Source organism: Hyla sarda, chromosome 11 (assembly GCF_029499605.1).
Source record: "Hyla sarda isolate aHylSar1 chromosome 11, aHylSar1.hap1, whole genome shotgun sequence".
Taxonomy (NCBI): domain Eukaryota; kingdom Metazoa; phylum Chordata; class Amphibia; order Anura; family Hylidae; genus Hyla; species Hyla sarda.
In genome coordinates, this window is record NC_079199.1 from 44,534,738 (window position 1) to 44,547,382 (window position 12,645).

At 40.5% G+C, this 12,645-nt stretch overlaps 1 protein-coding gene across 5 annotated transcripts in view; it reads right to left on the reverse strand.

Annotated features, from left to right (window-relative positions):
* The window catches only part of KCNH5 (potassium voltage-gated channel subfamily H member 5), a 403,943-nt gene that overhangs the window by 308,012 nt on the left and 83,286 nt on the right, over positions 1 to 12,645 (reverse strand). For 3 of the 5 annotated variants that reach the window (XM_056545664.1, XM_056545662.1, XM_056545663.1), the window contains one exon: positions 7,084 to 7,128. The exons of the other annotated variants lie outside the window; for them this stretch is intronic. In XM_056545664.1, the coding sequence (XP_056401639.1) occupies positions 7,084 to 7,128 (45 nt within the window). The remainder of the gene's footprint in view (positions 1 to 7,083; positions 7,129 to 12,645) is intronic. 5 annotated transcript variants of the gene reach the window in all.

The window sequence follows — 12,645 nt, forward strand, 5'->3', positions numbered from 1 at the left end:
TGCTGCTGCCTGCTTTGGTCTGTGTCATTCAGCAACTACATGGTTTAGTGATGCTGCTGGGCCTAGGACATTACCTATATATGTTTATGGTAGCACTAGGTACCATACATTTTCAATAGAAATGTCAAAATTCATCTTTTATTCTTAGAGATTGTGAGGCTCTATTGTCTCCTCATCTGCCGCCAACTCTAGGCTGTGCCATTCAGACACTATATGGTCTCCTCCTGCTTCAGCCACCTCCAGGATGTGTCATTCAGGCAATATATGGTTTACTGATGCTGCTGGGCCTGGATCTGGGAACAAAAACTTTGCTATGGAAGCACTAGCTACCCAAAATTTTCAGTTTCAATTTCAGAATTCATCTTATAGTCTTAGGGATTGTGAAGGCCTAGTGTCTACTCATGCTGCTGCCAACTCCTGGCTGTGCCCTATGGTCTCCTCATGCTGCCAACACCTCCACTTTGTATCATTCAGCCACTATATGGTGCCCTCATGCTGCCAACACCTCCACGCTGTGTCATTCAGCAACTATATGGTCTCCTCATGCTGCCAACACCTCCACGCTGTGACATTCAGCCACTATATGGTCTCCTAATGTTGCCAACAACTCCACACTGTGTCATTCAGCCACTATATATCTCCTCATGCTTCAGCCTCATCCAAGCGGTGTATTTCAGCCACTATATGGTCTCCTCATGCTGCACACCTCCACGCTGTGTCATTCAGCCACTTTATGGTCTCCTCATACTAATGCCACCTCCAGGCTCTGTCATTGTGCCACTCTGTGGCAGTGATTCTAAAAGTGATGCCGGTAATCTGCATTCTGAATAACAGTATTATTTCACTACTCCAGTATGCTCCATATGTGTGTTAGAACACAACAAAGTGTTCTACGCCCCTATTGAGACTCTCTGTAGGCCAGAAATAGCCGTTTTAATATAGATTTGCCGCAAATAAATTCGGATCGAAACAAATTTTTTCGAAAAATTTGGCGAATCGGCCGAATCAAATTTTTCAAAAGTTTGCTCATCTCTAGGTGGGATATGTGTACTAGGACACTGCATTTTAGGCCACAAAATGGCACTTATACTGCTCAAAATCCCAGACAAAAATCTGTTGAGTTCTGTTGAACTCAATAGTAAAAAAACCATTAGTGCACACGCACACTAATGTTATGGAAATAATTCCTAAGGCCATATGATTTCTGAAATGCTCTTTTATTAGCCTTTAACCCCTTAACGACGCAGGATGTATATTTACGTCCTGCGCCGGCTCTCGCGATATGAAGCGGGATCGCGCCGCGATCCCGCATCATATTGCGTCGGTCCCGGCGCTCATCAACGGCCGGGACCCACGGCAAATACCACACATCGCCGATCGCGGCGATGTGCGGTATTAACCCTTTAGAAGCGGCGGTCAAAGCTGACCGCCGCTTCTAAAGTGAAAGTGAAAGTGACCTGGCTGCTCAGTCGTGCTGTTCGGGACCGCCGCGGTGAAATCGCGGTGTCCCGAACAGCTGACAGGACACCGGGAGGGCTCTTACCTGCCTCCTCGGTGTCCGATCGGCGAATGACTGCTCCGTGCCTGAGATCCAGGCAGGAGCAGTCAAGCGCTGATAACACTGATCACAGGCGTGGTAATACACGCCTGTGATCTGTGTAGAAGATCAGTGTGTGCAGTGTTATAGGTCCCTATGGGACCTATAACACTGCAAAAAAAATGTAAAAAAAAGTGTTAATAAAGGTCATTTAACCCCTTCCCTAATAAAAGTTTGAATCACCCCCCTTTTCCCATAAAAAAAATAAAACAGTGTAAAAAAAAAATAAATAAACATGTGTGGTATCGCCGCGTGCATAAATGTCCGAACTATAAAAATATATAATTAATTAAACCGCACAGTCAATGGTGTACGCGCAAAAACATTCCAAAGTCCAAAAAAGCGTATTTTGGTCACTTTTTATACCATTAAAAAATGAATAAAAAGTGATCAAAAAGTCCGATCAAAACAAAAATCATACCGATAAAAACTTCACATCACGGCGCAAAAAATGAGCCCTCATACCACCCTGTACGTTGAAAAATAAAAAGTTATAGGGGTCAGAAAATGACATTTTTAAACGTATACATTTTCCTGCATGTAGTTATGATTTTTTCCAGAAGTGCGACAAAATCAAACCTATATAAGTAGGGTATCATTTTAAACGTATGGACCTACAGAATAATGATAAGGTGTAATTTTTACCTAAATATGCACTGCGTAGAAACGGAAGCCCCCAAAAGTTACAAAATGGCGTTTTTTCTTCGATTTTGTCGCACAATGATTTTTTTTTCCATTTCACCGTGCATTTTTGTGTAAAATTACTAATGTCAATGCAAAGTAGAATTGGCGACACAAAAAATAAGCCATAATATGGATTTTTAGGTGGAAAATTGAAAGGGTTATGATTTTTAAAAGGTAAGGAGGAAAAAACGAAAGTGCAAAAACGGAAAAACCCTGAGTCCTTAAGGGGTTAAAAAGGTTTTTTCCAGAACTTTTTTCATAAAAATCGGTCAATTGTTTTACAGATGAAAATACCAGCCGTAAACATTGTGTGAACATTAGGACAATAGACAGCCACCCAAATAAAAGTCACATGTTATGGATACCGTAACATTAGTGTCCATTTATAGCATGGGTATACAAACATACAGTATTTTGGGCCTTATTTTCAGCCCTTTTATGTTCACACAATTTTTCAGTCATATCTCTACAGCACACAGAGGCAGTAGCATCATAGAGCAGTACTGAGCAGTATAAGCTATAAAGTGAACACTGGTGTGAGATGTAACACTTACGAGATCTTTCAGCAACATTTTTGTTTCTCTCTAACCTTGAAGCTTTTTCCTTCCATAGACTTTTATGGGTAGCATGTGAAGTGATACTTCAGTAAGTTAATCGGTCTACAGACCTAGGGGAAAATTTATCAAAACCTGTGTAGAAGAAGAGTGGTGCAGTTGCCCATAGCAACAAATCAGTTAGCTTTTTTCATTTTTAAAAGGGCATCCAAATAATAAAATAAGCAATCTGATTGGTTTCCATGGGCAACTGCACCTCCACAGGGGTTTTGATAAATCCCTCCCATACTTTTCAATTACTTTTTTAATTATTTTTTGTGAATAATAAATTTAAGAGGTGGGGGGAAGGGAAGTAGTCTGATAAGGATAGCGAGGGAGAGATTGGAAGTGCTTCAATAGGCAGGGACAGGTAACAATCGGGGATCCTTCCTTTTTTTAACACTTATTCTGCTCACCTGTATGCACTGTGTCTGCTACAGCTGCCTTCAGTATAGATATATTGTAGGGCCTCCTGCCACCAAGGCCCCTCCCCCTCCGCTTTGCATTCCAGGCCACAATAGCCTTTCAAGAACCCTGAAAAGTTTAGTTTTTTTTGCCATTACGGGTTCACAGAAAGTGGGCCTTTGACAGGCACCAGTACTTTGAGCCATTATTGGTTGAATTACTAAAATTAAAAGTAACTGGATTATGTGATCAGTTTTTATTAGAAAATAGAATTTAAATGATACAGAAAGCAGAACAAGGCATTTGAAAGGTCAGGCCCTTTTTGTCGTGCTCATAGTTTCTAATAAAAACTTTGGGTCTTATGATGGTGCATTGACAGATTTAATTTTTTGCATGTGCTATTTTAGAGAGCACATCAAGAAAAAATGCTTTTCCAAGTTTTAGCACACATAACTTTTTTTTTTCTAAAATAGTGGCCATATAAGTTTTTATCAATAGCCCCTATCATTTATTTTCAGTGGAAAAAACATAAAATTAACAAACCAATGACAATGTATTAGGCTGGGTTCCCACTGCAGTTTGCATCCGACCCGTTAAAGGGTCCGATTGGCTCTTTTTCATTTGTTGAAGCTGATCAGACTCTGAAACTGGTCGGATGCACATGGCTACGGCCGGGTCCTGACGGACCCCATTTACTTACATGGTAATTCTACAGGAATTAAGCAGAGAAAACATAGAGCTTGCACCGTTTTTCTCTCCGCTAAACTTGACGGAACTGTCAACAGAGCTCCACCTAATGGAGCCTGACATTTAAGGTCAGGGACATGAACAGGTTGACTAGAAAGGGTTCTTGAGCCCTTGTCCTTTTGATGCCTCTCCTATAAGAGACATTTTCCCAGGCAGTAAGTAAAAATGCCAGCTGGGGCAGGAAGATCGAGGGCTTGTGCTCCAGATACAGCAGGTAGGAACAGAGAGCATAGTACGTGTCTCTTCCTGACTGACTTACACTGTGGCTGCCATCTGGATTGGAGGGAGTCCCCCCTTCTCAAACTGGTGGAAGTACGCATAACTCTGGATGAGGAGAAAGCACTTACTGATACAGGAGGTCAAGGAACTGTGACAGGCTGGATGGGGGAGCACTAGGTAAATTCTTCAGCTCCTAGCTTCTCTGCAGTGTCCTCATCTGTCCTGTATAGTACCTTAGAGGTCTTCAGGCAGTTATAGGTTTCCTGCTCCTGGCTTCCCTTGTACTTTCTGCTGCTGTAAGTGACCGGCACAGTTCAGGAGGGCAGGAGTGGTATACGGAAAGAGTGCAACGATCTATGAAGTAGCAGCCATACACAATGGCTAGATCATAGCTCTGCAGAGCCCCACCTGTTAGTCCCGACTGCAGCAGAAACTACAATGAGAAGCATGAAGGGGAGAGAGGGAGTTAACCCATTACCGTCCTGCATTCCCCTGCAGTGCCATGATCTACACAGGGACAGGTCTCTAAAATGAGGATGAAGTGATCTCCACAGTTGCACCTTGTCATGTTACTTCATGTGTTTTCCAGGCCTCACCAGGAGCAAGGTAAGTAGCCATTCATTTCTGTAGGAATGTGCATATATGTGACTCTATGTACAGTACAGACCAAAAGTTTGGACAGACCTTCTCATTCAAAGAGTTTTCTTTATTTTCATGATTATGAAAATTGTAGATTCACACTGAAGGCATCAAAACTATGAATTAACACATGTGGAATTATATACATAACAAAAAAGTGTGAAACAACTGAAAATTTGTCATGTTCTAGGTGGAAAGTGTCCCCAAGAGCAGTCACAAAAACCATCAAGAGCTACAAAGAAACTGGCTCACATGCGGACCGCCCCAGGAAAGGAAGACCAAGAGTCACCTCTGCTGCAGAAGATCATCTAAGTCACCAGCCTCAGAAATCGCAGGTTAACAGCAGCTCAGATTAGAGACCAGGTCAATGCCACACAGAGTTCTAGCAGCAGACACATCTCTAGAACAACTGTTAAGAACAACTGTGTGAATCAGGCCTTCATGGTAGAATATCTGCTAGGAAACCACTGCTAAGGACAGGCAACAAGCAGAAGAGACTTGTTTGGGCTAAAGAACACAAGTAATGGACATTAGACCATTGGAAATCTGTGCTTTGGTCTGATGAGTCCAAATTTGAGATCTTTGGTTCCAACCACTGTGTCATTGTGCAATACAGAAAAGGTGAACGGATGGACTCTACATGCCTGGTTCCCACCGTGAAGCATGGAGGAGGAGGTGTGATGGTGTGGGGGTGCTTTACTGGTGACACTGTTGGGGATTTATTCAAAATTGAAGGCATACTGAATCAGCATGGCTACCACAGCATCTTGCAGCGGCATGCTATTCCATTTGGTTTGCATTAAGTTGGACCATCATTTATTTTTCAACAGGGCAATGACCCCAAACACACCTCCAGGCTGTGTAAGGGCTATTTGATCAAGAAAGAGAGTGATGGGGTGCTACGCCAGATTACCTGGCCTCCATAGTCACCAGACCTTAACCCTATGAAGGCAAAAGGGCCAACAAGTGCTAAGCATCTCTGGGAACTCCTTCAAGACTGTTGGAAGACCATTTCAGGTGACTACCTCTTGAAGCTCATCAAGAGAATGCCAAGAGTGTGCAAAGCAGTAATCAAAGCAAAAGGTGGCTACTTTGAAGAACCTAGAATATGACATATTTTAAGTTGTTTCACACTTTTTTGTTATGTCTATAATTCCACATGTGTTAATTCATAGTTTTGATGCCTTCAGTGTGAATCTACAATATTCATAGTCATGAAAATAAAGAAAACTCTTTGAATGAGAAGCTGTGTCCAAACTTTTGGTCTGTACTGTATGTATGTATGTATGCATATTATAGCTATCTAGTGTGTGTTATATGTGTGGCTGTGGTGAGTGTGTGTTGTATGTGTGACTGGTGATTGTGAGTTGTATGTGTGACTATGTGGTGATTGTGTGCATAAGTGTGTCCATGCGTCAAAATCATGCATATGTGTGTCTATGTAAGTGATCACGTCTGTATGCGTGGTCTAGGTATGTGGTTAATAAATGTACTGTATGTGCATCCAAGTCGTAATGACAATTTTGTGGCTGCGGCGGGGAGGTGCTCTGATTACTGTTTTTTATCTAAATATGTGGGAATTTTCTGTGTATATTTAGAATATTTAGCACTTTCTACTTTAGGTCATATTGCATTTTTCACTTTGATTCTCAGGTGTGAATTTTCAGGGTGTTTAAAAAAAAAATTTCACTATTGTGTATATGTATGAAATGTTAGCTCATTACTGCTAGTGATCCTCCACAATTTTTTAAGTTTTTAATCTTGTCTTAGGGTACATTTACAGGGGCAGAATCACTGCGAATAACTTTCCTCAGCAGAAAATCTGCTTCAGGTTTCGTTGACCCTCAACTGAAAACTCACTGCAAATCCGCCCATGTGAATGTACCCTCATTGTGCATTTGTGTTTTTCTGGGGCATCAATTGAGTGTACAATCTCCCTTGGGTATTGATAGGTTAGTTTTAATAGGACTGCATATAATGTCAGGAAGATTTTTTTTTTTTTACCCCAGCCCCTGCCCCCCCGAAATATCTGCACGTCCATATTCCAGATTGTTGTCTTTAAATTGTATACTAAAAATATTATCACAAGTATTTCTGGGGAAGGAAGAGTCACAACACCACATACTTGGAGAATATAACCTACAACTACTAAAAACTATGAGCTAGTAAAATGCTACAAACTACTAGACTGTGACTTACTTGGCTTACTTTGTGTGTTTTTTAGCTGAGTTGATCCAAGGTGAGCTGTGCAAAAAAAGAATTCTCATTTTGTTTTTTCTGTTTTTACTTATTCCAAAAAAAAAAAAAAAAAACATTCACAGAAATGAACAGACAAGTAAAGTCATAGTCTAGTGTCATGAACACCGTTCTTGGAAACAAACATTCTTTATAATGGAGATGGTAACGCACTAGTGCAAGCAGCCACTTATTTCTACAATCCCAGGTGAAAGGTCAACACTATATAACACTGAGTAGCATCTTTGTTACTTTTATAAGATTTGTTTTCAGAGTAAAATTTGTGTCACACTTTATCATTCTGACATCTGCTTAGAAATCCCCCCTAATTGACTAGGATAATGTTTTACAATTCGTTTCTCAAGGAACCCCATCAGTATGTGTCTTAGAGGTGTTGTCCTGCACGATAAATAATAAAAAAAAAAGCAATACTCACCTACCTGATCCCTTGCTGGTGCCATTTTAATGCTCTCATGATCCAGTGGAAATGACTGCTCAGCCAATCATTGAATGAGACAGAACAATGCTGCAGTCAGCAGCCACAAGTGATGGCGCACATCTCTGTGATATTTTTATAGGGGTTCACCTTAAATGAGTAGACCAGTAGAAAAAAAAGTATACCCTATACGCAGGATAGGGGATAAGTGTCAGATCACGGGGGGGTCAGACCACTGGGACCCCTCGTGATCTTTTGCCTAGCGCCCCTACTTTCTGCACGAATGACACTGTGTCGACCACAGCACAAGGCGGTGGTCAACACGCCCCCTCCATGTATCTGTATGGGAGAGACGGAAATACACAATCACTGTATCTCTGGGTCTCCCAGAGATGCATGGAGGGGTCTTCTGAGAACTTTGAGGTCATCACGCCTCATTCATGCAGAGAGCCTGGGTGCCAGGAGATTGTTGGGGTCCCAGTGGTCTGACTTCGCCGAATGCAGAATGTGCAGAATATTGTTAAATTGGCCTTGGCTGGATGTGTTGTCAGCCATGGGAGGTGTAAAGCCTGGGGAGTTTGCTGGGGGGCTGTGAAAGAAGTCATCCAGGAGAGATGTCAAAGGGGATTAGTAGACTTCAACTTTACTTGAAGCTGTAGCTGGGTCTTGGAGGGGTGGTGGGTAGTAGCAGCCTGAAGGAGATTAGTAACTAATGAATAGAAGGTTGGCTGTCCTGTAGACTGGCCAGTAAGGTTCAGTCCATTGATATTTGGGGACTTATCGGATATGGGTTATTTCTTGAGGGCCTCTCAAGAAAAGGAGTGAGTGTATAGAGTAACCCTCTAATCCTGGTAAGTGGATACAATTAGTCATTAAAAGCAGGTTTTAAAGTTGATGTTTAACTTTATCAAGTTAAAGAGGTCTCTTTGACAGAAATACTGATCTGAAGTCTCTGTGGAGATAATATTGAATACCTTTATTTGTTATATGAGTGTTATAGTTTTGTTGTGAAATGTGTTGGCTTAAAACTGTGTCTTTAAAGCAGAACCCTTTAATACCACCTTACAAAGTCTGAAACTAGTCAATAGGAAACAGTTCTTTCCTACAATATATTGATACATACCTTGAGAATACGGAAAGGCAAATCAAACATTGAAGGAGTTACAACCAGTCTCCTTGAGCTTGGTTCGCAAACAGTATTTTGATCATGAAGACACTCTATCGCTGAACGGGTCTTATTGCCTCACAGCTCTCGGCCTTAGGAGGATTGTTTGCCACAATGTTTGTCCAGTGTTTGTCCAGCTAAGTACTATGCATCTATCTTGTGCCTTGCCTATCTCTGGAGAAGTATAGGAGAAAAAAAGCTGCGATGGCGCTCCCAAGGAAGTAACCCAAGTCGTGGGTATTGATGCAAAATAATTTATTCTGACAGCATAAGAAAACAAAGAAAATAATAAATAAATATAAAGCAAGACGCGTTTCAGGAGTCACAGCTCGCTTTTTCAAATGCATTCAATGTCCCATACAGCAACCACCTGCAATTGAAAAAGGGAGCTGTGACTCCCGAAATGCGTCTTGCTTTATATTTATTTATTATTTTCTTTGATTTCTTATGCTGTAAGAATAAATTATTTTGCATCAATACCCACGACTTGGGTTACTTCCTTGGGAGCGCCATCGCAGCTTTTTTCCTCCTATACTTCTGCATTATTCTACAGACTCTCCTCTGGGCTCCGTCCACACGCTGCTGGCCTGCATACCAAGCTACCATCACCGGCAAGGAACACGCTACCCCTACCTGGGTAACCACCTATACCGGCTAAAGACCTACACCGCACCCGGTGCTACCTCCGCTTTTTTCCTCCAGTTATTGCCTATCTCTGGGGTCTAGTTATGCCTTTTGCATTGAATTCTATCAGGCTGTGTACTCTCATTTATTGGGATACTCCTATATATGATTACTGTGATATTATTTTCTTGTTTATGTATATTTAGGTACTGTTATTGATTTTCAGTGTCTCAGTAACCGGTGCAGTTTTGAAATCCATAGCACTAATACTTTAGTGCATTGTACTATAAGTACCCTTTCACTTAATCATATTATACATATCCCTAGCATTAATTTCATGTCTATTTGTATATGGAGATATATAGGCTAACTCTTATTATCTCTTACTTAGCTCTTATCATCAAGGCTAACACTATACACTTCCCATTTCATTATATTGGCTGTTGGTTATCTTTCTTAAATAATTTTTAGGGTACCAAGTTAACATCATTGGGCTCCCTTGTTCATCATGTGATACATGCTGCTCCATTACTACATCTTATTTCCTATCCCTGATGAACCCACCTTGTATCCTATCTGGAGAAACATGTTTTTGTTTTAAAGTGCCTATAGTTCTGTACACTTTAAAAGTTAAGGGATATTTATATTTAGCTGTACCTATCATCCATAAGAGTTTAAGCTTGTTCTGTGTGTTTTCACAGTTCTTGTGTTTTCTCACTTTTATTTTTGAACACCTGACACAGATTTTTATAGATTGTTAATTGTGTTAGGGTCTCCGTTTATCATCTAGGACACCTGGGTATTACCAACTACAGCCCTGTCATCCCATCCCTCCCTCCCTTTTTTTATGTTATCCTGTACACATTAGCGCCAAGGTGGAAATGTCACAGTGGTTTTGTCCATCCTGTTAAGGAGATGGGTCCCTCAAAAGGCAGGGTCAGTATCATTGGGGGATACAGCTTGTAGGGTGGGCACATTCATCCTTCCCTCCTATTGGTTTTGACTGCTTATCATCTACTGTACCTCCCTTCACCCTTACACAACACTCTATTACACTACACTATAGCTTTTAAAAGTTTTTGTGTGCATTTATTATGATTTTTGTACTGTCTAGGTGACCAGTGTTGTCCATCTTTTGTACTTTTTTTTTAAATCTCAGCTTTCATTAAAGTTGAATTTCATCTTTACCTAACGGTAGGTTTTGGCTCTGTGATTTTGCTGCAGTTGTGACTAGTAGTCCACTACCTTGGGTATATGTTATTTTCAGTCTCCGGATACTGTTTATTATCAACAGCTTTGGTGATTTAGCAATGGCTAAAATGACTAACCAAAAGATTGTTTGTGAATCCTTAAAGGGTGCTCTTTGTAATTTGCATTCTGTACTCTGTCCAAGACATTAGAATCCCAAAGAGGACCCCTTCATTTTTATCTCACCTGTCTAATAATAGGTTTTCTAAACCAGATAACCACATTTTTACTCAAAATGTAACACATTTTCTCTCTTGTTTGTTCTACTCATGAAATAAATGCTCTATTGTAGTAGGATCTCTTCATGATCCTCTACATGATCCTTCCATACCTGCATCAATTGACAACTGGGTGTTCCTGTAAAGTTAAGACCTGCGTCTGAAAGGAGGATTATAACTTTTAGGTTATTGTATTTTCCTGCCTAGATGGTCTTACTAGAGTCCCATGTCTGTTGGTCAGTTGCACTGTTTCATGCTGCAATCCCAATAGGCAGGGCTTAGGTTATTTAACAATGTGTTGGATTGTATGTATTTTGGGGCTAAACAATGAAATGTTGTAAGAGGGAATCTTGTCCCCCTTACAAAATGGGGAGCTAAACTGCTGTCAGCAATGACTAGAGTGTTCTACCTCTAAGTGATTAAAGCGTACCTGTTATTTTTGGTGACTTTGCAGGTTAAGCTGCCCTGTATGTGTACATAAGAATCAGCTCCATTTCTGGCCATTATAGAAAGTGTATAAGATGCTTTTCAGCAGATTTCTGCTCTGCAGACTTTATCTATAAGTTACAGTTCTCCAAGATCTGTGTTTTAATTATTTTTATTGGATTTTCAAGCAATAACAACATAAAAGGAAAAGAAAGATAACATAATATCTCCAAAATACACAATCTATCAGTTTAATGTAGAATTAAAGATTACACTAATTCTCCCATCCTTACAATCCCTTCCATTCCATTCATTCTTAACCCTCAGACTTCCTAACCACTGAGACTATCCAAACCGCTTCTCCCTAGTATCCTCTATCAAAGCCTCACTGAGCAAGTTGTAGTTATAGATTCTCCTTTCAATTTTCCCATCCCCCTGTTTATATTATAGGAGGGAGGACTTTCCCATCTCTTCTAATTCTTTCTCAAAGTATTCCCAAATCTCTTGGCTCCTACCTCTTGCTTTAGTGTTTGCTAATCGTTCCAATCTTAAGTTTTCCATAATATATATTTGTTTAAGGGAATTCAGTACTTGTGAAATATTTTGGAGTCCCCTACTTTTCCAACCGCTTGCAATAATGTTTCTTGTGACTGATAGTGTATTGAAAATAATAGTTGTGTTTATAGTTAAGTTTGGCTCCAGGCCTAGTTATAACAAGTCAGTTCTGAGCCCTCATTTAAAATCTAGCTCTACCCCTAATAATTCTCGGAATAATTGGTGGATTTTTTTCCCACAGCTTTTGCACCTCCCTACAATCCCACTAAATATGTTTCTCTCTCCTGCAATGCCAGTAGAGGGGAGAGGACTGTTTGTTAAATCTGGCCATCTTCTCCCGGTGATATACCATCGATAGAGGAGTTTGCGTGAGGACTCCAAATGGGACACACAATGATATATTTTAAATGGGATTAGGAATGCCTTAACCCATACTATCTCTGGAATTCTTATGCCCAGATCTTTCTCCCATTTCTCTTAAAAAGACATCTGCGGCAGTAGTCCTATCGATTGGAGGGCTTTGTATGCTTTACTTATTCCTCCCCTCTTTTCTCTATTTCCTAAAAAATATTCCTCACATGTATTCCTTCCTGTACCTGAATCCCATACAAAGGAAGCTATACAATTGCGCACCTGGAGATATCTAAAAAAGTATTTTGATGGTATTTCAAATTTACTAGAAATAGCTTCAAATGGCAACAGAGAGCCGTCTGTACTTATATCCCCAAGTCTGGTGATACCCCGTCTAACCCATTGTGTTAAGTTTGTAGCTGGCATAAGGTGTTGGATCACTGCTATCGGGACATCTTTATATTTTATATGGTTAAATATTTGGTGTTTTAGGGCATATAACC